General features: G+C 36.2%; 1 protein-coding gene across 1 annotated transcript in view; it reads right to left on the bottom strand.

Annotated features, from left to right (window-relative positions):
• Positions 1-25,419, bottom strand: part of TMPRSS11D (transmembrane serine protease 11D) — a 58,416-nt gene that overhangs the window by 12,913 nt on the left and 20,084 nt on the right. Inside the window, exons 3-7 of the mRNA XM_072620908.1 lie at positions 24,013-24,131; positions 10,017-10,084; positions 5,897-6,057; positions 2,923-2,961; positions 360-537 (exon numbers count right to left, since the gene is read on the bottom strand). Of these exons, the coding sequence (XP_072477009.1) occupies positions 360-537; positions 2,923-2,961; positions 5,897-6,057; positions 10,017-10,084; positions 24,013-24,131 (565 nt within the window). The remainder of the gene's footprint in view (positions 1-359; positions 538-2,922; positions 2,962-5,896; positions 6,058-10,016; positions 10,085-24,012; positions 24,132-25,419) is intronic.

Here is a 25,419-nt window from a genome sequence, read left to right on the forward strand (position 1 = left end):
GGTAGCAATGGAAGAGAGACAGACTGAGAGAGACAGACAGATGGACATGGGGCTAGAAGTAGTACACACTTCATGTAATTACAAAAATGTAGGTAGATCTGAGGATATTCTGGATGTCTACATGTCTAGGTCAAGCCTGTACAACCTGCTGCATGCCAAAGGATTTTGGGCAGTCCATGAAAAATGCGGAGGATGTTTTCCTCCACATTTTTCGTGGGCCTCCAAACTGGCATTAGGGATAAGAGGCTGTTCTTATTCAGTGTTTTGAGTTCCTATATGTTCAATCTGATGTGGAGGCCCTAAATCACACGTTCATTGTCATGGCTGCCTTATTTCCACCTTATTGGCTATAAACTTACGTTCTGAAGCAGTGAGCAGCAGTCAGGAGCCATGCGTTGCTAATTAGAATAGCCCCACAGTGGTGAGCATTGTTGAGCTGAAGGCTTGCTTGCCAAGGCCAATCTCCAGCTCCGGCTTGTGTTCCTTGTATGATTCTTTCAAAGGACAATGTCATCAGTTCAGGACTGGACCCACATTCTGATAGGAAAAGGAGTCATTAGTTCTAGGGAATGTTCTGAGAAGAGTAATATTCATTTCTGTTTCACAGACACTTTACAGGATACTTTATCTCTATATATGTCCCTTCTAATTGTGATTCCAGAAGTTATCTAAGAACCTGGACTGTCAAACATGTAGTTACCCTAGCCTCCCAGTGGGAAACTCTGAATTATAGATGATAATAAGTAAGATTGGGGATTAACACGAATTTAATTTATATTTCATTCTAATTATCCATAATAGAATAGCTAAGCAAGGCAATAGATAGAGTGCCGGGTCTGAAGTCATGAAGACTCATTTTCCTGAGTGCAAATCTGACTTTAGATACTTAATAGCTTTGTAAGCCACTTAACCCTGTTTGCCTTAGTTCCTCATCTGTAAATTGAACTACAGAAGAAAATGGCAAACCACTCCAGTATCTTTGCCAAGGAAACCCCCAAATGGGATCATAAGGAGTCAGACATGACTGAAACGACTGCACAGCAACAAATCCAGCAAGGGAAAAGCCAAATGGAGGAAGAATGCTTACTGTCTAGATTATGCTATGCTGTTCCACCAGTACATACATTATATTGACAGAAACTACAGTTGGAAAATGAACTAACTCCAGCATTATGTAAGAAGTGGAGAACAGGCTGTGGTATTTTGGGGGAATTACATAGTACCTTTTCTGGCCCCCAAATTCCTCCTAAAATGAAGACTCATTAAAAAAACCAAAAAACAAAGCAAAACAAAACGCTTCTGTTCTTCTAGTGATGCCAAGCATGAAATTCCAGACTCTAAAGGTTTAAGGTTGGAATTCATCCATAAGATAATGGAGAAATGTTTGGCAGTATAAGCAAGCATTATGAATAAAGAATTGTGTAATAAAAGTAGTGTTCAAGATATACTTAAAGAGATATATGAATGGGAGGAAAGAAGGAAGCAAACATTATTATTAAGTACCTACTATGTGCCAGGCATTATGCAAAGTACTGTACAGATATTATCTCATTTAAGCCTTACAACCACTGTGGGAAATAGATACTGTTATCCTTATTTTACAATTGATGAAACTGAGAGACACAGAGGTTAAATGACTTGCCCAGGATCACCCAGCTACCAGTGTTGGGTTTGAGTTATAAGGCACTAGAAATAGCAGTATAAGTGTCTGAGCCTGAATTTGAACTGAGATCTTCTTGATTCCAGGCCCAGTATTCTGTATGCTGTATTATCTAGCTGTCCCTGGAGGTAGGCCAGTCCTATGGCAAGAGTGAAAAACTATACATAGCTCATGTATTCCATTGGAACCCTTACAATATCAAGAGATCTAGAGGGGAGGCCCAAACACATTAGTTGTCCTCTCCTCATAGAGGTGTTTGGGGAGAACATAGACAAGTATTTCATAGGATGAAAGGGTATTAACTGGTTGCAATCTGCACCATCAGAAGGAGTGACCACATTAAGATAATAAAGATCATCATCATCATTCATCATCATCATCATCATCATCATTATTAGCATTTGTAGAGAGCTTTAAGATTCACAAAACACTTTATAAAAATTTCATTTTATCTTCACAACAACCCTGGAAAGTAAGTGCTATTATTAGTCTCATTTGATAAATGAAAAAACTGAAGCAGACAGAGGTTAAGTTACTTGCTCAGGATCACATGGCTACAAAATATTTTAGGCAGGATTTGAACTCCAGTCTTCCTGATGTCAAGTTCAATGTTCCATCCTTTGTACCTCCTAGTTGCCTCATAATCTTTATTAAAGTATCAATATATTCATGTATTAAAGTCCCCATTTATGTTGTAAAAGTGACTCTGGGGTCTTGAAGATTATGCCAGAAGAAGATAATCTTTTGTCTGGCTTTATCAGCCTAAAGCTGAAAAGACTTCTTTTTTTGTATGGGCCCGGTGGTATCCTTTCTGTTTATTTACCGAGTACCAGCACATCTGCATATGCTTATCACGAAAGTTTTGATCTTCATATAATATTTTTGAAGCCATAGAATCTCTTGAAGACTAATTATTAAAATATGGAAATTGGTTAGGAGTTGCATGGAGAGAGGATATACCCACAGTGATGAAGTCTCAGGTCATTGAAGTATTGAAGTATCATGTATGTTGTAATTAACCACAAGCTACCAAAAGAAAAAAAGCTACTCTGGGTAGTAAGAGAAACCAGAGAAAAAAATGTCAGCAAATCTCATTTATGCCCACCCATATAGAGAGTCATAGAACTAGATTAAAATGTAGGTGGGAAGACCTTTGCAAAGTACATTGGACAAACCCTTTCTATTTATTGTTAATTATAAAACTTTCATTCTTTATACTGGGTTAAATCTCTTCAAGCAAATAACTTTTTTTCTAGCCTTACCTCTGATTAAAATATCTTCTGCAGTCGCAGGAGGAATAACTGATATAAAAAGAAAAAAGAAGTTAAATAAACAAGATTGTGGAGTCTCTTTCAGTCGTACTTATTTTTTTTGAATCAGAATCTACAGGGTCATACTCATGATTAAGTTGGGGTGTAACAAATGGACTGACTTTTAAGTTTGGAAATATGTAGCACATTGTTGATTAAATAAATCTAGCTGGCAGGCATTTTTCTTCCTGTAGCATATCCAGCCCCTAGTGGGTGGGTTGATTTTCAATTCCCTTTGAATTTTAGATTCACTTAGGGCTTAGGACAAAGAGGTTTCTTAGGCCAGTTCAGGGCCTCTTGGAGACCCCTGGTTAGATATCTGCTGCCTGTCTGACTAAACAGTTTAGAAGTACCCTAAGTTCATCTCAGTAAAGATAATACCCTTGGGCTTACCTTGAGAAGCTTAGAAAAGTAATTGATTTGTATGTGCTGAATTCCATACCAAAATGAAATGCATTTACAAGTCCAGGGATTTTCTTTCTATTTACAAGGCACTGGTTGGAAAGGATAGTGGTCATGGACAGTAATTATATTCTTGGCCTATGAATCAGCTTGAAAGGCCTAAATCCTACAATAACTCCCTTAATTTCCTATGAAATAGTAACATATGCTCTATGATATTTTGCTTTTCTGCTTCAATTTCTGTTTTCCAGGAATTGGCTTTTCTTCACTTCTGGGTAGATCCCTCAGCTTTTGCCTTCCCCATTTTTTGAATGTGATTTGAGCAAGTTTAACATATAAGCCTAATGGTTCAGATGATCACTGTTAGACATGAGCTATAAGGAGCTGGAAATAACATGAGAAAACATTATAGTTGTGAAAGACACACAGGATCAGGTGTAGCTCATCACTTGCACAGTCCAGTCTCACTAACCCTGAAATGGTAGCTCCTGTTAACTTAGTCAGCATAGGTTTTATCATTCTGCACTCTGAGGAAAGCTAAGAGATCCATTGATGTCAGATGTTCATAGTCCCACACAGAACATTGCCAAATGTCAACCTGACCTGCTTTCCTTTGTTACTTGCCCCTTTAGGGCAAGAAGTGACCATAAGGTAGCATCTGTTAATTCAGATCACATGTGGCAATAATAATTGGTGAATCTCTGAGAAGTCCCTAACCTGAGCTTAGTGTCCCTACACTTACTTGATGTGAGGCCTATGTCCATCATATACAATGATCCCTAGGACAATGAATTGTACTATGCTGCTTTCCTGCTTCATACTGGGCAGCTGAATTGGGACATAAACCAAAAAATTTGTTGTGAATGAACAGAATGTAAGCTATAGCCAAAAAGGAGTAGCATTGCACATCATGCCAATTTTTATCCCAAACAGGGGTTGGCCAGGCAGGGATCATAGGAGTATCTATCTGGAGCTAGAATAAACCTCAAAAGCTATTCAGCCCCACCTCTTCCTTTTTACAGATGAGGAAGCAGATGACACCCAGAGGTGGGGTAAAACAGTAATGTTTCTTATACATATTTCAGATGTGGATGAAGTAGGAAGTACCTGAGACTAATACCTGGAAAATATAAAGCTGAATATACAAGCAAAACTTAAGACTTTCAATATGGGCCTATCCCACAGAAGGGAATGAAAATAAAGTCAGTACATAAGACTGGAGCTGCCTACGTAAAGTCATAGGCCAATAACTCACTACTCTCTATTATTAACTGCTTAGGAAAATTAAAATAATGATGAAATTCTCAACTCAGGGCCATGGATCCCAAGATATTGTTACACTCCCATGGGAATTATGCTCAGTGGAAAAAAAAAAACCTATGTCAAAACTTTCCTACCTAGTCCCTGAGGGAGAGGAAAACCTCTTCCCTGAGGTGAAGCTATGGTCTGTATCATTATTCCTCTCTCTGCCCATGCTTTCCAAGTTGCTTATAGATGTTGTCTGTATGTCCCCAGGAAGCAGGAGTTTGGCCAGCAAGGTAATACATGGATAATTAAAGTCCTGGCCCAGGGCTTGCCCTGAACAGTGGTGCTCACTGCTGTTGGAGCTGCTAATTGGGATTTTTGTATGTGTGTATTCCTGTAACAAACCTCATTATATTCTATAACTAGCCATGTCTGTTGCGTATATATTTTCTGTGATTTGAACCCAAGCACAGCTTGTCTTGTCTATTAGACTAAAATAATTAACAGAATGCTATTGATAAAATAATATTGATATCACTTGGGGGTATTTATTGGTTCCCTGATACATGATCTGTACAAAAAGCAGACACCTATCTAAATTCTTTAGCATTTAATGAAATGTCCATTTAATGAAATATAGCCCAAACAGATGAATATTTATTCCATTATTATCACTTATATTGCTTTAGCTTTTTAAAGTTATTTTTCAAAGCTCCCCTTTAAAAAACAAACAAAAGTTTAGTCTTTTGTCAGAATCATCCATTAAATTATAATTGAATTTATTTATAATTGACTTTATAGTATATCTACTGAACCAATTTTGCTATTTGGGATATTTATTTCAGAATTGCATTTATATAAATGGATTATTAAATCAGCAACATAAATTTTCCCAATGATCTTTTTTGAGGGCAGGGTTTGGAACTATAATGCTATTATGGTAAGTGAGGTAAACACCTCTACCAAGGGTAGACAATTGTTCTGAAACTTACAGTCTTTGCAGGTTGGCTGGGTCACTGAGAGACAATGAATATCAGAGGTACAACTTGAAGCCAAGGCTTCCTGAATCCCTAAATCTCCTTCTCACCATTAAAATAGTATTTAACTCAAATTAATCAATATTTATTGACAGTCAATCACTTAGCATTTATTAGTAAATGATACATCCATTTTAGGGATCTCAGTTTCACCAACTAGAAACCAAAAGACAGTCATACTATATAATTAAAAACTTACAAAATACAACATAAAAAGAACTGTATAAAAATATGATACTTGCGTTGAACGTTTTCAGGTGAAACATTGATGATCATGGTTCCAGCGTTATTCTGCAGCCGCCTTAAAATCTGCTCGATCCTGTTCTTCATTGATGCCTCACTGACTCTACCCGTAAAGTGAAACTTCAGGAGAACAGTTGCTATCACGCCTTGATCACCCTGCCTATAAACCATGCAAGTGGGTCAGGAAATAAGTCATTATTTTCATTTCTGACTATGATTTCTACATGTTCTTATTTTCATACAGCACTAGACTAGGAACGTAGATCACAGAGCAGAAAGACCTGAATCCAAATCTACCCTCCAACTAGACAGATGACCTTGAGCAAATTCCTTAGCCAGTCTGCTTTTGTCTCCTCATCTACAAAATGGGAAGAATTGTAGAACCTATCTTCCAGGGTGGTTGTGAAAATATAAGGAGATAAAATTGGAAAAGTGCTTTGTGAACCTTAAAGTACTATGGAAATAATAGATATAATCACTACCACCACCACCATCATCATTCATTCATTCATTCATTCATCCATCCATCCATCCATCCATCCATCCATCCATCCATCCATCCATCCATCCATTTATAATGAGGTAGAGCTGAAAGCAACTTTAGAGTTCATTTTTTTTCCCAGTCAGAGGTCTTTATAGACAACTTGCAGTATCATTCATAAAATACTGACTGAGCTAGTCAAATAGGACAAAATTAAGAACACAATACTGAGTTTTAAAATTCAGTTAGCTTAGTCTCTTTGTTTACAAGTTTCCCCAGTTCTAGTGTACATATGAACACAGACTCAGTCCAGCAAGGATATTTATTCATCCATTTATGTATTGTATGCACAATCCATGCTTACCAAACATAGAAAGAGAAGAGAATCTGAGGGCATTATGGGTAAGCAGAAGTGTTGGAAGCTTCTGCAGAATTCCCTTCATTGAATCACAAGAACTACAGGAGACTTCAGTGGCCAATTCTAGTCCAGTCTGTCTCCAAAGTAGATTCTCTCTTATAAGTCATCATCCAGCATCCTCCTAAAAACCTTTGCAGATGGAAAACCCACTATCTCTCAAATCTGTCCATTTCACTTATGGATGACTCTAATTGACAGGAAGTCTTTTCTTATATTAAACTTAAATTCTCCTCTCAGTAATTTATGCCCATTGCTTCTAGGTCTGTCTTCTGGGGTAAAGAGCTCCTTTTCTAGATGACAGCTTTTTTTCAAATGCTTAAATACAGTTATTGTGAATTCCCCATACCTTCCATTCTCTTGGCTAAATAGGCCGTTTCATAATAATAGCTAACATTTATACAGAGTTTAACACTTTACAAATATCATATCATTTGATCCTCATACTAGCCCTGGGAGGTAGGTGCTATTAATATTTTTATTTTACAGATTAGGAAACTTAAGTTAAGTGACTTGCCCACACAGCTAGTAAGAGTCTGAGGTTGGATTTGAATTTAGGTCTTCCAGACTCCCAACCTGGTACTCTATCCACTATGTCACCTAGCCTCTTCATTTTATAGATCAAGAAATTGTTTGACCTTGAGAATCCAAGTAATTTGCCCAAGGTCACAAAGCTAAAGCTGGGATTAGATTAAAGTAGGTGCCTAGTTAGATTCCTCATCTAGTACTCTTTGTATTGCCCCCTATGGCCTCCAACACACAAATTGGACAAATTCACTTAATGTGCTTCCTTTTAGCCCAGATTCATGCAATATTGTTTGACCAGGTAATAGATATCAGAATTAATCACTTGCTGTGTGACCAAGCAGCATCCTTTGAAAATCTTTGAAAATAGTCTACTTATGAGACCATAGTTTCAAACTGGATTGCTCAAAAGCCCAAGTCACTTTTGGATAGCTAGAGCTATAGTTTTAAGACATTTTAAGTGCTATCTTCTGCCTACAGCCAAAGGCTAGTGTCCTAACTAGTGCCTTGTTTCTTAACTATTTTGTGTGTATTCTTCTTTATTTATTTTATACTTATAATGTACATAATGTAATATGTTGTCACATATACATAATGTTATAATGTTTATATTTCTATAGCTACTTATTATGTCCTCCATTAAAATATATATGTTCCTTGAAAGCAAGGATTGTTTCATGCTTTAGATTTATATCCCTAGTATATGTATATACTAAGCATTTTATAAACACTTGATGATTGAGCATTTAATCCAGCTACAAATGGAAATTCTTGAGATTTTCTTTTATTAAAAAAAATCTATTGTGGAATAGGAATAAATATATTTAAAACTCCTTGCTGTACAAACATGGATCTGTGATTTTCATGATGTGGCTCTTTCCTGCAGTCATGTAGATCAGAATTTGCTCATGTTTGCTCTTTCTACAGATGTGTGACCTCCCACCGAAGTCTATGTTTTCCGACTCAAAGTACCGGGGGCTTATCTCAGAATATCTTCTTAGCTTTTTTTTATGGCTCCCCAATTTATAATAGAGTATCCTATTTTAGCTCAATTCATTTTTTTAAAAAAATGAAATGATAGAAATTCTTTACCATAAATACGTAACTGTTAAAGGTTGTAATACTCTAAAGTGAACTAAGTTATAATAATAATTCTCATCTCTGTCTTTCCAGACTTGCCATAATACTGTTCTTTCCTGTGTAGTTCCATAGTCAAGCAGAGGTTTCTTTCCTTTGGGTACTTTCTCCTCCTGTTCCTTCTTAAACCTGATATTCTTTAGTTACTCCCTAACTATTCAGACCTGCTCTTTTGAGTAGCATACATGATCTATCTAGACCTTTCCTGATGCCATCTCTCTATACACTCCATGCCCAATTTCAGTTGAACTGTATCTAATGCAGTTTCCTTAGGGATTTGCATTGCTTGGCTAATATGAAGGACTAATTGTTTTAATAATTGTAAACAATTACTTGATGCAAGGATCCTTAACTTTTTGGAGGACTCCTTTGGTCGTCTGGTCCATAATTCTATGCACCCCTTCTCAGAATAATGGCTTGTTGCTAACATTCATAACTGAAGGAATGCTAAATTTCAATTAGAAGTTAGAAAAATTAAATATGCAATTTTTTTCTCCAGGCAAGTTCACAAACCTGTTAAAATCTATCTACAGACCGCTTGGACATCTGCGGTCCCTAGCCATTGACTTAATGTGCTACCTCAAACTCATATTTTAGTACAAAGGAGGAAGTGTGAAAATTTCAAGGTCTAATGACTGCAATCATGGGGAGGTTAAAGGAAAGGGTCAATATAGGGAAGGGACGGGGGCAGTTTTATTAGCACTCTTTAAACCACACTTCCTATGTAATTTCCTATTTCTTTTTTTAAAATAATATTACTAGCTTTTGTTTTTATGTCAGTTTCATTTCCTAATACTTTCTCCCTCCAACTCATCCACTGAGCCAACTCTTGTAACAAAGAGGAAAGAAGAAAAAAAAAGACAATGAAATTAATCAGCATATCAACAGTCTGATAGTACATGTACATGATAGTACATCCATAGTTCACTGCCTGGGTAAGGAAAGAAGGGAAGCCCATGCTTCTCTGACTTCTTCAAATTTATTATTTCTTATTGAGTGAGTAACTGCCTATTTCACTCATATACAACTCTACCCATGACAATGAGCTTTATAGACAGGATTCTTATGTTAGCATAGTGGAAAAAGCACAAGATTTAGCATCAAAGAGCCTGTCTTAAAGTACCAACTTGCCACTTAGTAAATGTATGATGCTGAGCCTTCCAGTTCCTTTATCTGTGAAGTAGGGATAATAAAACTTTAAACTATCTACCTTATTGGGTTGTTGTGTCATATTAAATGAAATTGAAGATCTAATCTTTAAAGAACTATATAAATATAACCTAATTTTTCTTGCAGCGTAGATTGCAGCCCATACCTTCCTAGATGGCTTGGACAGTTGTGGCTAAAGAAAAATTCATCACATTTTGACTAACTCGGTGATTTAAACCCCTAGAAATTTAGTTCCACTAGTCCTCACTTTGTAGACACATGGCTCATTGTTGGACCTTACTCTACTCATCAAACTTGGTAGCATCTACCAGAGCTTGCATTCAGATGGTGCCATAATAATGAATATTTTTGACTGAATGCATTCTCTCTTCTCAAAAGCAATGCTACTCACCGAATTCTTACAACATAAGCTCTCTTGAATTGTCTTGCTAAATATGATGCTCTGAAGGTTTCATTCATCTGTATGAACAAAAGAAAATTGTCACTAGAAAGAAAACACATCCTATGATGACCCTTGGTCTTCCCTTTTCTCAATTTCTTCCTCTTCCCTGTATGAACTGCCACAACTCAAAAGATGACTTTAGGTAGGACCTATAACCTCTTAGTATCTGTTTCTTCCTATGTGATATATAAATGACAATGTTTTATAAATCATAATTAACAATGATCCCTTCATTTTATACCTGAGAGAACTAAGGCCCAGAGGTATTCATTAGAATATTAGTGCTATAGCGAATTATTCTTTTTATTTCAATTTTTCCCTTCTCATCCCACATTGTATATGCTGTTATTCAGGCATTTCAGTGGTGTTCAACTCTTCATGACCCCATTTGGGGTTTTCTTGGCAAAGATACTGGAGTGCTTTGCCATTTCTTTCTCCACTTCATTTTATAGATGAGAAAACTGAGGCAAATGGGGTTAATGACTTGCCCACAGTCACATAGATAGTAAATGATTTGCTTCCTGAGTCCAGGCCCAGCACTCTATCCCACTGTACCACCTAGATGCCCTTGGATATAGGTGAATTCAATTTAAGATGAATATTGAACCAAGATTGAATTGAGAAAAAGTCACAGAAGTTCAGCCTGAAAGATAGCTGGGGGAGAGAAATTTGTGGGCTCTCTGTATGAGATCTGAGGCATTTTTTGCACTAATTGGGAGTCCAAAACCACCTTCCCTCCCAGGTAATGTCAGCTTTTTAAGGGCAGGAACTACTTTCCTGCTGTTTTTGTGTCCCAGAACCCGACACAGTGCTTGGCACATGGTGAGATCTAGATAATTACTTGTTGAGTTGAATTGTGTTTTTTGATTCATTGTCTAGCTCCAGCAATATGAGTTTGGTATCTTAGTGATAGTGGTTTAAGCTGTTCTGTTAAAGGTGAGAAGGCAAATGCACCATGGTTTCATTATGCATGAAGTCCTAATTTGGACTGATGAAAACAGCAATTCCTTATTGGCTTAGACAGAGGAAACTTTGCCAAACTAGAGAGGAAACCGAGACGATGAATAACCTTCACTTTTTTCATAGAGCATGATATAGAATGTGAACACTCAAAAGAATGGTCAAGACACTTTATTTTACCCAACGGCAAGGGGATCACACTATATGTACAACTACATGAGGCTACAACATTCTACCAATTTAATAGAAAAAAAATTTCAAATTGGTTTATGTCATGTAGACAAAACAGTGGTTGATTGATGGAACTATTTGACTTTCTAATAGGTTATTTTGCCATTACTTTGACACAGTCTAGGTCAGATCAACCCAGTCTTGTCATCCTTAGTTCTGTTATGCCTCTGTCTTCTCAACCAAGTTAAGAAATTATGTTAGCAAAGACAGAAAAGTGGCAAATTCAAAGGAAGTGAATATTTAAAAATCAACAGATGTCAGATATTATAGAAATAATAGCAACATGAAATTTCAGAAAGATAATAGATTCTGCTTGTGCATCTCTTTAGAATTCTTCAGAACTTATAAAACCTCAGCAATTCTTAAATTATGGCCAAAAAATTTGTTTTTAATCTTGTCAGTCACATGGCAGAAAATAATTCCACATTAGTATTTTCAGGCTGGTTGATGTTTTCTAAATGGAAGTAAATGTAATTTTCAATTAAAGGAACATTTCTTAGTATGGCTTGATTTTTGAAGGCAGTGAGGACAGATTTTTAAAAATAGGTTTAAGATTAATGGACTTGATTTCCATATTTTTGAAAGGGTGGGTAATTACTTTACTTTAGCTTTGGGTTACTTTATAATATGTACAAAACACTACTGTCTTCTAGTTCATGCCAGTTATTCATTTGTTTACCTTGCCATCCCTTCCATCTTTTGGCCTCTGTCTCTCTCTGTCTCTCCCTCCCCTTTTACAGACAACCAAACATATAAGAAAACAAATCTATACCCATTGCCTCCACTGCCTCAACTCACATTCACTCCTGAACCCCCTTGAACCTGGGGTCTTTTGTTATTACCATAGACCTGTCCTATCACATTGTGGGCACATTGCTTGCATTCTCTGCATGCCTACAATCACCAGTCTGCTGAAACCACTCTCTCCAGAGTTCTCAATATTCTCTTAATTGCAACACTCAACAGCCCTTGCTCAGATCTCATTCTTCTTGATCTCTTTATTGCTTTTTGGACACTAGTGACCATTAATATGCCTAAGATACTTTCCGTTTCCTGGATCATCAAGATAATATACTCTGACCATTATTTATTTGACCACTACTTCTCAGGCTCTTTTATTGGATCATCATTTGAATGTTGCTCTCTGTGCTCAGGTTCTTGATTCTCTTCTTTGTTCTCCTTCTATATTCTTTCTTTTTATTGAGTTTGTCAACTACTGTGGGTTCAGTTTATCTCTGTGGAAGGACCCCATAGCTGTTCAACCATATCCCTCTCCTGAGCTCTAGTGCCACTTTACTAATTGTCATCTGGACATCTCTGCCTGGATATCTGATATGCATCTTAAACTCAACATGTATAAGGCAGAACTCATCATTTTTCACATTAAATCTACCCTTCCTCCTCACTTATCTCTTTTTTTATGGAGGGTGCCAGCATCCCTTCAGTCACTTCAGTTTATAATATTGGAATGATCCTTCCCTCCTCACTCTTTCTTACTCCTATGTACCAATCATTTGGGAAGTCTTACTGATCTAAATTCACAATCTCTTTCTCTCTCCTCTGAACCCTTCTGTTCATTCCTTAATGACTGTCCTAATCATCTCTTTTCTGGACTACTAAAATTGCTGTTTGATTGTCTCTCTGCATCTATCCTCTTTCCTTTTTCTAAAACACAGGTTTGATCGTGTCACTATAAACTCAAGAATCTTTGATTCTCCTCGTTATCTGTAGAATAAAACACAATTCCCTTTAAAGTCCTTCATGACATCTCCAGTTTTGATCTTTTCAGATTTATTTAACATTACTGTCCTTCAAACTCTCTTTATTTCATCCAACTAGCCTTCTCGCTGTTTCCATTGATGAGAGTGAATCTTCCACTTTCCTGCCTTCATGTCTGAAATGCTTTTCCTTCTCTTGCTTTTGTAATTCTGAGCTCCCTTCAAGGCTTGGCTTGGAAGTTACCTCCTACACTATGACCTTTCTTGATCCCTGCTACTTGTTAGAGCATTCTCCTTCAATTTACTTTATATTTACTTTCTACATAGAAACACTTTGTATTACTAGTATGTACCTATCCACATGTATCTTGTAGCACCTCAATAGAATGGAAGAGGGAGGAATTAAAGATGACTGACATTTCAGGCACAAGTAACTTGGAGTATAGTGGTATCATTAACAGATAGAGAAATTAAGAAGGGAAACGACAATAGGAAGATGGTAAGACATAATAAGTTTGAGTTGCTCCAGTAACATCCTGGTAAAGTTGTCCAGCAGACATTTAAAAATGGCAGATTGGTAGAAAGTGGTAAGTACTACAGATGAGATATTCACAGTATATATTAAAGAGAAACAACACATTTTTTACTTGGAGAAATCAGAAAAGCCCTCATGGAGGAAGTCATATTTGATCTGAACCTTGTGAAATGTGGAGTATTTCAACAATTGGAGAATGAAGGAGAAGGGCATTTCAGATGGAAGAAATAATGAGTAAAGATATATAGGTAGGAAAGTATAGCTTGTTAAGGAAAAAGTCAATAGTCCCATTTGACTGAAACATACAACCCCATTTTTAATGTATGCTACTATTAACAATACTTTTTTCTTCTCATTCCCTTAAATGCAAGAAGATAGAACAGTTATAGAATTAGACAAAACTATGTGCTACATTGTTATGTTTAGTGTTTCATGATATTCTTTTACCAGGCATTTACTTTCTACCTAAAATTCCTAAATAAACGTGTCATAATCATTGTAGTACATGGTACTCTAATATCTTGTGGAATTTGTGAAATCAAATGAATAAATCTAAGGTTAGGGAAAATACAACTAAACTTAGGAGTATAGAAAATGAAAGGGTGTCTGCAAACATAAAAGTCGAATACATAAATCTAAAACAATCTAGTTAAATATGTAATTCTTAGACATAAACCTAAAAAACATAATAAAAATGTCTTTAAAATGATTGAAAGTACAGTGTGAACTGAAAATGCTATAGAAGTGCCAAGCAATGCTAATAAAAAAACAGGAAAGCTAGTGCCTTTGTTCCTAGTTGCCTAAGCGATATTTGTACAAGTGAGAAAGGAAATTCTAGTTTTGTTAAATTATCCTATAGACTTACACTAGCTTTTATACTGAATTTACCTTTACCTTCAATACCAATGTTAGGTAACATGTATGCAGCAATTTAAGGTTTGCAATGTATTTTACATACATTAACTCATTTGATTATTTGCCTTAGACCCTAACTTTCAAAAGGGCAAATAAGTTTAATTGCTTACCTCTTAATTTTTTTTAAACTTCTTCATTCCTAACAAAAGAGTTGGAGGGTTAGGGTTAGCCTGGTATTTAAACTTTTCTATAATCATACTCCAATCTGCCTTTATGGACATCTCATACTACTGCCATTCATATGTTATATTCCAAACTTTACATTTCACTATGCCCTGAACATTTCTTGCATCTTTCTTTACGTTTATATGGCCCTTCAAGTCCTACTCCTTCTTCAAGAAATAGTTCAAGAGCCTATTTTCTATAAAAAGTTTTCTTGATCCCTTTCATAAGAAGTAATCTCTTGTTCTTGTAATTTTTATTACATTTTATTTGTACTTTTCTTATACATTTGTATTGTGTTATATATAATATATGCATCATATATTATATAATAATGGCCATTTTGTACCCTTTTGATCACCCCCTCTATTAGATTGGCTTCTGTCTTTGAGCGGAGAGACTATGTCTTGTTTTATCTTGGTCAGAAAAAAATCTATTAATTCAATAATTAGTAAGTTGGTTTATTTTGGTATGAAGCATCTTTCTGTACTGTTTTATTTTAGCATACCCAATATATTGGTGGTACTTCATGAATATTAAATGATAAATTGAAGAGCAAGGCAAGGATTATTTTTTTAATTCCTACAAAATGAACCATTTCCAGTTTGTTGGAAAGTGGGATAGACATGATTGTTGGACAAGTTGAGTTTCAGATGTCTCTGGAACATTCAGTTTGAAATATCTAATAAGTTATTTCATTAATGGTGCAAGAGGCACAAATGAAGAGAATGATTATGATTTCTGTTTTGTATATCTATATGAACTAGATCTTTTTCTAAAAATCAATCCATCAATAAACCTTTATTAAATACCAACTATGTGTCAGGCAGTATGTTAGGTGCTGGGAATACAAGACAAAAAAGAGAAACATTTGCATTGTCTGCTGCAAATCTCTCTCCACTTCAGCATGTCCTCCATATGACTGTCAAAGTGATTTTCCTTAGGTGCAATTCTGACCATGTCAGCCAATCATTGCCTCTAGAATAAACTCTTCTGTTTAACTGTTAAAAGCCCTTTGTAACCTGGCCCCAAACCATATTTCTAGTCTCATTGTACATTATTCCTTTATTTAATGTAGCTTCTTGAAAAAGCTTTGTATTGTTTTAGAACTTTGGGGTATATATTTCTAGGGATATAGGAATGAGTCAATACAAGGGAAAGATTGAAGATGCAATTTAAAAAAAAGTATTAGAGGAGAGGGGTGGGGGAAAGGATCAGAGCAAGTATAAGAGTAGGGGTATTGGTCTTAGCAAGGATTTGGGAAGAAGAAAGACATAGAAGGGATATAGGAGAGAAGAGATAATAATGTAGAGAAATGTAAGGTTAATGTAAGGTTAATAGGGGGTGGGGGGAAGAGTTAAAGATTTTTCCAGTATATATATATATATATATGTACTGAGGTAAGGTATTGCTTTGGGGTTGATTTTTTGGAAGACGGTTAGTGTGCCAGAAGGTTAGTGGTAGTTGCTAAAGAGCCCCCTGGCTTTGGAAACCCAGATTTTGGTGCTTCTCTCTCTGGTGATGATGTATATATTGTCTATGGTCAGACAGTTGGAAGCCCTGTCTGTTGGTCTTTCTGTTTGTAATTTCTGCTTGTAATTTTGTTTGTATTTTCTTTGAAGTTCAGGGTGTTGAATACATGTGTTTGATTGAAGTAGATTGTTGACCCCTCAAAAGCTGCTTTTCTTTTAGAAAAGCAGATCTAAGAACCTGTACAGCAGACCCTCCTGTATATGCCTAGGTCCTTGCTGATACAAGAAGCTTTGAGGACTGAGAAAGGGAGTAATTCCTACTGAATAATCTCAAAGAAATAGGAAATTAGGTAATTGGCGCAACCATGTGAAGGTGTATGTTTTGAGAAGAAGGATGTGAGAACATGACTGGCATTTTGAGGACAGAGGAAAAAGTTTGGAATCCTATGGGCTGAAATAAGTATGGAGTAGAAGAACTGTTAAACAAAAGGATACACCTATTTGTGTAACATAAATTTTATGGAATATAAATACTTGATTTCATTATTTTTTTCTACTAGGGCTTGGTCACCCTGGATCTGGAGCAGAAGAATCAGAGGGTGGTAGCTACCTGGAAGTGAAATTTAGCCAGTCTAGAATAGAGGAGATCATGGAGTTAAGGAATAGGTATTGCCATATTTCTCATTCTACTCTGGAAGAGTTTGTCAATCAGAATATACTCATGATTTGACATGGCTACTTGGAAACATGGGTACTAATATTCCTTTATTTCTGAGAGGCCACAGATGAGCAAGAAGCCTTTCCCAGTCCTCTTTAGTCTTAGTGCCTTCCCTCTGAATTACTCCCAATTTATCATTCATATCTATATCTATTTATCTATATCCATCCATCTATCTGTCTATAGATTGAATGATCTATTTATCTATCTTGTTTTTATTTAGTTGTTTGTATGCTGTCTTCCTCATTAGACTGTGAGCTCCTTGAGGAGAAGAACTGTAGTGTCTGGCACATGGTGGGTATTTAATGAATACTTATTGATTGACTGACTGAGGAAGAGGAAAATATTTTACATTAGTCTACTCTTTATACTTTAAAAGTATTTTATATTTGCCATTAGACATACATAGACCACTGGCATGGCTCAGTTTTAAGAATGTTTAGCACAGTACATAAAATATTCTCCAGAGACTGGCTAAATTCCTTCCAGATGCTGGAAGTCCTTTCTTTTGAAAAGGAATGTATCCTTTTGCTTTATGGGTTATTTCCTATTCTCTTTTTCATCCTCCTTTCCAGTTTAGACTTTTAAACTTTGTAATCTGGTACCTTAGGGCTGAGCTTGTAAGATGACTCACTAGCCCATGTGTTGTAAATTCTGACAGGAACTGAGTTACATCTTTGGGATGGAGGTTATCTTTGGAATCTTGTTATAATAATAAATAGCTACATTGTGACTCCCCATAATGTATTTGGGCTTTCTTTTCAGTGCACACCCTTTTGATTTGCCTTCCATCAGTAACCTGGATACACACTTAGCTATTGCAACATCTAAGCTTTACAATACTTCTTTGTTTGGATAAATATAAGAATTTCTCAGGACCTGGATCACTCTGTCCTCAGACTGACATTCGTAGGCAGCTAGGTCATACAGTGGCTTGACTGTTGGAGTCGGAAAGACCTGAGGATGAATCCTCTCTCAGATATTTACTACCTGCGTGACATTAAGCAAGTCACTTCACTTATCCCAATCTCAATTTCCTCATTGTTAAATGAGTATAGTAATTGCATCTATTTCATAGGGCACCATGTCTGACACATAATAAGTCCTTGTAGACTTGTTGAAAAGATCAAAGAAGAAAATGTATGTGAAGTGCTCTGCAAATCTTCTCTTCTTATGTAAATGCTAGCTACTATTATTATTCACTTTTAAATACACATTACCACCAGATCTTTCAGGAAGGCCAACATTGGGACGTCTACTGATTGTGACAAGAATTATAACTCAAATTCAATGATATCTCATGAAATCAGAGCAATAACTAGCTATTCCCATAGATAGTTAATTGAAGACTGAATAACTGGAGACAAAGACCTTCAAAGAAGTTCAAAGTAGAGATTCTGTCATATGGGAAGGGAACTTGCTCTTATTAAAGTTAAAGTTGGATGGAAAGTGGTGGAATTGAGCACAGAATAGGCACCCCCTGATTTTCTGGTAAAGGAGTTTATTTTCAGGTTAGGAGCTATCTACTCACACATGCACATAAGTAGCAAAAATACAAAAGAACATACACACACATATATATGGATATATAAATGAAGTGCCATGAAATTTCAGAGGAGGGAAGGATAATTTCTATTTAGGAGAATAAAGGAAGATCTTGTAGAGCAAGAGGAATTTTCCCTGGGTTCTTGAAAAGTGGGTAAGATTTCAATATATGGAGATAGTGAGTGAGGAAAGCATTATATTTGGAGGGAATGGTGTGAGTGAAAGCATGTAGGCAGCAAGCTACATGGTATGTCCAGGGAATGATAAATGAATCAATTTGACTGAATTGTGGGGAGAACATAGAGGAGAGAAGGAGAAGAAGCCTGAGAAGAGAGCCATGGAGGAGAAAATATGAATGGAATAGGTAGTTTTTCAAATGTTATGAAGAGGTAAAGGGACACAGGAAATGAAGAAAGATAATTATATCCAGTGACTGAAATAGTAGCTAACATTTATAAGTTGGATGGAAAGTGGTACTTTAAGGTTTGCAAAATGCTATACGAATATCTCATTTTATTTGGTCACTGGAGACCTTGAAGAAGGAAAGGAGACAAGTGATAAGAATGGGTGGTGTGGCCGGGGCTAAAACAATGACAGTGGTTAGGGAATGGAGGCAGGGAGGGGAAATCCATTCTTTATAGAAGTTTAGGGAACCATGGACATTTTTGACTCAGAGAGATAGTCTGGATAGAGAGAAAGTAAAACCAGAACAGGGAAAGGGATCACAATGAGGACAGATTTTGTAAGAGTAGAGGAACTGGAAAACATGAATGGACAGTATAGCATAGTTAAAGAGGGAAATCTCTGAGTTCATGATCTGAAGGGGGAAAATCCTAGAGCAATAAGGTGACTTAAGGTGTTGCCACTTGATTGAGTGGTTGAATAAAGTGGGAACAGAAATCACTCCAGGTCTGGCACCTCTGAATTGTGTCCCCTTCTCCTAGTCATTATATCTACAAAGCATAGTGAAGAAAGTGCTAGATTTGTAGTCAGGGAACCTAGGCAAAAATTTTGACTGTTATTTATTGTCTTAGAGACTTTGAATGAGTTACTTTATCTTTCAAAGACTCTTTCCTCACATGTCATATATGTATGTGTGTGGGTAGATCAGATGTTCTCTAAGTTCTCTTCCAGTTCTCAGTGCTATGATACCCCTCCTGCTGTGGCTATACCACTCTATTATGCTGCCACATAGGACCACAGATTCATTTATTTATATGGCCAGCCTTTCATGTAAATCAAAAGTAATGTAAATGTAAATCAAAAGTATTTATCTGGTACCCACTATTTACCATGATCTCCAACTGTAGAACTCTCCAAATTAATCCCTTATTGGCTTAGCAGAGATGTCTTTTAGCCTCTACTACCTTCTTCTAGTTTCATGTATATCCTTAAGTTCTACTATAGACCTATGGGGTAAAAGATGCATGTTACCAAGTGTGTATATGAAAAAAAGAGAGATTGTTGGCGGGAGTCAATAGGATAAGAGGTATGAGTGAAGAGGGGAAAGGAAAAAAGGGAGACATTTAAGACTTACAATAATAAGTTTAACTTAATTATTTCTTGAGTCAATATCTTTGGTTATAGACAAATTTGTGAGCATAGTGGGCATAAGACAACCTCAATACATTACAAATGAAGAATTTGCAGGAGAGGCTATGGAAAAATTGCTATCAGAGACATGTACAACCGGGAAAAGATGGATGAGTCATTTGGCCAGTTTGCAACCTTGTTTTCCATTGGTTTCCACGCAATGTCAAAAGAACAAGAAGGAAGTCCCCATAGGCTGGTTAAATCTCCAGTACCAAGTCTATGAAAGAGAAGGTGAGGAGTCTCGTAAGATGGGCAGTAAGTTGTGACCCAGGGAATTAGAGTTGTTATCTATACTAATGTGATCACAGATCCATGGGAATATTAGAGTATATTCATCTTTCAGAAGCTGGTGGAAGTAATGAAGAGAATTGCTACTGAGGACTTGATTCTGTCTAATTGGGAGGACCTAGTTTTTGAAGCAGAAATTGTGAGAACTTTAGAGGGAAATGCATCCTCTAAGTAGGTGTTAGAGAAGAAAATCAAGCAAATTCTGATATGAACCCATGTCAGAAAAGCAAATTTCAAAGCACTGGAAGAAGCTTTAGATAACTGAAAATTCTACAAATGAAGTCAACCCAGGAAAGATGGGAGATTTTCAAGAATGAAGATACAGTAATAATTTAAATGATGAAGAAAAGTTGTAGAGGGCTCTCTAAGTATCCTAACATGGTTTCACAGAGAACTCAAACACAAATCAAATAGAAAATCAAAGCCATAATGTAGGACTAATACAAAATCAATGCATAATTCTGTTGGAGCTTGAAAGGTAGGAATGAGATGAAGCTAGCAATAAATGCTATGGGAAACAAAAAAAGATTTTTTTAAAAAAGCAATATTTGGGAAAAATACAAGAGGAGCAGTGCCACGGGGCAGATGGCATAAAGATGATGGGTATCAGAGAGAAGATAAAACTACTCAGATCTAATTTGGTTTTTGTTTTCTCTACCTAAGAATAATCATATCCAAAGAGTTACCAACTATTATATATTTAGTTTCTAAATCTCTCATATACTTCTCCTCTCTCCACTCACATGACCACCATCCTAGTTCAGAACCTTATCATCTTTCCACTAAAACTACTGCAATTTGTTTATATTTTTTTGTCTCCTTTCCAATTCATCTTTCCACAGCTGCCAAAATGATTTTCCTTAAGTATAGGACTGACCGTGTTATTATTTTACTCAATAAATTCAAGTGACTTTCTAATACCTTTAGCCCCTAATGTAAACTTCTTTGTTTGGAATTAAAGACAATTTGCCCTTCTGGTCTATATAACTATACACTACTTTCTTTCACTGCAGTTCAACCAAACCAAATACAACAATAAGGAAAATAAAAGTGAAATACCTTGGAATGGTGACTAATCATGACTGAGGAAACTCATAGTGAAAAATTCCTCCTGACTCTTGGCAGAAAGATAGTGGTCTACAGAAATGGGATTAAGTGTACTTTTTTAGATGTGGCATTTTTTTCTCACCTGTACTTATTCCATTACAAATTAGTTCTCAAATTAGGGAGAGTTATCATTAGGAAAAGACTATGTAAAAATAAAATCTCATGAGTAAAGCATTAAAAAAAAATCAGAGAAAACTGATGACTCATTTCTATGTACTGATCAAGAGCAAAGTTAGCAGAACCAAGAGAATACACAATAACCACCATAATACAAAAGAAAATACCCTACAATGAATCAAAATTCATATTGCTATAAGATCAGTTTCGACTCTGGAGAATTAACGAAGAAACAGATGACTCTCCTCTTGGTACAGAGGTGGTGAGCTACCTCTGTAGTATAAAATGTATACATTGTATGTATGTATAAAATGACAGAAATTATGTCAGACATTAATTATTGTGTTGGTTTTTTTTGTTCAATGGAACTTTATGTACAGTGACACAATAGAGTGTTCTATTGGTTTTGGAAAATGACAGTAGTTTAAAGAAGTATTAATATTTAACGTATAAACTCAAAGTCTCTCATGATGTCTTGGTAGATTAGATGGAGAGGTGAAGAATTATATGATAATATAATTAGGTATATTCAGAACTAAATGAATGGTTGCACCTAAAAAGTATACATTAATGGCCTATTGTCAACTAATCAGTCTCTGGAGAATGGAGCACCCTGAGAACCTGTCCTTGGTCCTGTGCTGTTTGACATTTTATCATTGATTTGGATGATAGCAATTGAGGCATTTTTATTGGCTTTGTAGATCACATAGAGTTGGTAGGAATACACACTGTATGACAATTAGGATTGAAAAAAATTGATAGGCTAGAATGCTGGGACATCTAATAAGATGAAATTGAATACTAATAAATTAAAAATCCTACAACTGGATTTAAAAAAAAATCATCATGGCAAGTATGAGATGGGACAGATAATTAATCTGAAAAAGTTCTACAGGTTTTATTGAATTGCAACTCGGTATGTTTCCACAGCATGACATGGCAGCCAAAAAGCTAATATCATCCTACACTATGTAGAGAGACAATGTCCAGAAGGAAGAAGACAATAATATTGCCTGGAGTTAGGAAGATTGAGTTCAAATTTGACTTCAGACACTTACTAGCCATGTATCTCTATACCAAGGGGAGAGACATCCATTTCTTTGTTAATTCTCTAGAGGCAAAACTGACCTTACAGTAATATGAATTTTGATGTATTGCAGGGTGTTTTCTTTTGTATTGTGGTGGCTACTGTGTACATTGTTCTCTTGGTTCTGCTAACTTTGCTCTTGATCAGTACATATGAATATCCTTCTTCTGATTCATCAGAGCCCATATAATTCTCAGCACCACATTTCGGGAAGAGAACAGACAAGCTGAAGAGTATCCCAAGGAAGATAATTAAATTGGTGAGTGGCCTCCAGACCTAGCTGAATAAGGATCAGCTGAAGGAACTGTTGATATTCAGTCTAGAGAAGAGAAGTTGGAATGATGGACATCTTAAAGTATTTGAAGAAGCTGTAATGGGGAAGAGAGGTTATTATGGGATCATAGATTTCACAGTATCATTGACTTTTTCTTTAGGGCAACTAGGTGATGCAGCAGATAGATAGCAATGCCTGGAGTTAGGAAGACTGAGTTCAAATTTGACTTCAGACACTTACTAGCCACATGACCCTGGACAAATCACTTAATGCTATCTATCTCAGTTGTCTCATCTATAAGAGGAGCTAGAGAAGGAAATGGCAAAGAACTCCAATATCTTTGCCAAGGAAACCTCAAATGAGATCACAAAGAGTCAGGCACCATTGAAATGACTGAACAGCAATAATGCAAAAGTGTTTGGAGGTGTATTAGAGATCATTGAGTTCAATCCCCTAATTTTACAAATGAGGAAACTGAGACCCAGAGAGGTTAAATGGCTTGCTCAGGACCACAAAGGTCTGAGGTCTTCCCTGAGTAAATATGCAATACTCGTCAGTGTATCACATTGCCTTTAGATTAAACTTGTTCTATTTGACTCAAGAAAACAGCATTAAGAGCAATATGTGGAAGTTGAAATGAGGCAGATTACAGCTCAAAGTAAGGAAAATTTTCCTAAAAATTGGTGCCTCCTTGTGGTAAAATGAGATGTCTTGGGAGGCAGTGCAGTCCTTCTCATGGGAGATTTTCAAATGAAGGATGGTTGACTAGTTGTCAGGCATGTTGTATAGAGGATTTTTGTTCATGCACAAGTTGGACTGGTCTCTGAATTCCCTTTCTCCTCGTAGACTCTGTGATTCTACAAAGTGACTCTTCTACCTCTTTTGTGATGGGACTGTAATTCTCAGAATAATCTGAGTGGTTAGTACTGTATTAATAGGCATGAAATGAAGGCAAAGAGAAATGTTTTGCCTTTGACTGATGCAGAGCAAGAAAAGAGTATTCATACAATAAGAAAAATGACTAATTCAAATTAATCAATCATAAAACTAAAATCATCATTGCTTTGAACACAGCCAACGAGAGAATTTATTTTGCTTCTCTTTGCATGTTGCAGGGAATTTGTTTTTCTTTTTCTCTTTTCTTTTTCAATAGGGTTGTGTTAATTTTTAAAAGTATTTTCAAGAAGGGAAAGGGAATAGAGAAAATATAAGTACGAACTTACCAAATTCTCAATAGTTCTACTTAAAGCTCTGTATTCTGATGAAGTTGGCGACTCTAACTGCCTTGTATATTCTACATTCGTGATTCGAAGGTTGCTTTGATAAAGGTATGGTTTCTGAGCTGTAAAGAGAAAAACATGTTCATTAATTAGTAATTAGGAGCACACATGAATAATGACTATAATAACAATTACTCCTGTGTAGCATAATAGAGAGAGGATGTGCTTTGGAGTCAGAAAAATGTGTGCTTAAGGCCCTCCCTGCTCTCTCCCTCCTCCCCCCACTGCAATCTAACATATACTGGCAAGTGATTTTATGTCTCAGGGCCGCAGTCTCCAAGTCAATTCTAGTTTACAGATGCATTTCCAGTCTGCATTGTTAAAGGGAGTTTCTATGCTGTGAATTCCCTAGACCCATGAAATCATGCTCCCAAAAAGGGAACATCAGAAGGCTGTACTGAATGAAATAGAATTTTAAAACTAGTGTAAAATTTGATAAAATTACTTTTCCTCCAATTCACCTAAAAAAGGGAAGGAAATTAACAAACATATAATAAGTGCCTACTATGTGCCAGGGACTGTACTAAGAGCTTTATAAATAATACCTCAAGGAAGGGTTGAGGGATACCAGTTGAGAGAACTGAAGCAGACAGAGATTAAATGATTTGCCAAGAGCTAGTAAATGTTTGAATCTGGATTTGAGCTCACATTTCCCTGACTCCAGGTCTAGTTGTATATATACTGCTCTATCAGCTGTCTTCTTCACAGACTGAAATGTAGTAAAAGTCTTTAAACTAGTTTAGCAAGTCATATCATCTGGCTTCAATATACTTTTAGCATCTTTAGGTAGAGAAATTTCCAAGTGCTCTGAAAATATACCCTATTAATTCCAAAGGCAAAGTAGCAGTGTGGTTTTATATTCATCTAACCAAGATACAGAGATGGACCCTGAATGTCATTTAACCAGTCATTACTTTAAACAAACTGGAACACAAGCTTTCTGATACTGAATAATAAAATCAAAGAGTTGGAAGAGTTATTTAGTCAAATACTTTAATGAGAACCATTTTCTCTATTAGGCTATTTAACAAATACCACATTCATTCATATGCAAGAGGTCAAAAGCTTTATCTTTCCAGGCTCATTACAAACATTGTGTTCATCTATATAAATTATTGAATCTTTTATCCAATCTTTTCTCTTATCAGAGAGAATTCAGATTAGTTTTTTTTAATTAATTTCTCCAGAATACTGCCATTCGTTGATGTGCCTCTATCTCAATACATTTTTACCCACGCTTCTAAGCAACTCACATCACACCATCAGGTCTGTAGGGTGAAGCTACATGTGGAGCCTCAGCATTAGGCGAGGCACTTTTGTTAGACCACAGGTGCTGCTCACTGAGCTGAT

The sequence above is a fragment of the Notamacropus eugenii genome, chromosome 6 (assembly GCF_028372415.1).
Source record: "Notamacropus eugenii isolate mMacEug1 chromosome 6, mMacEug1.pri_v2, whole genome shotgun sequence".
Taxonomy (NCBI): Eukaryota; Metazoa; Chordata; class Mammalia; order Diprotodontia; family Macropodidae; genus Notamacropus; species Notamacropus eugenii.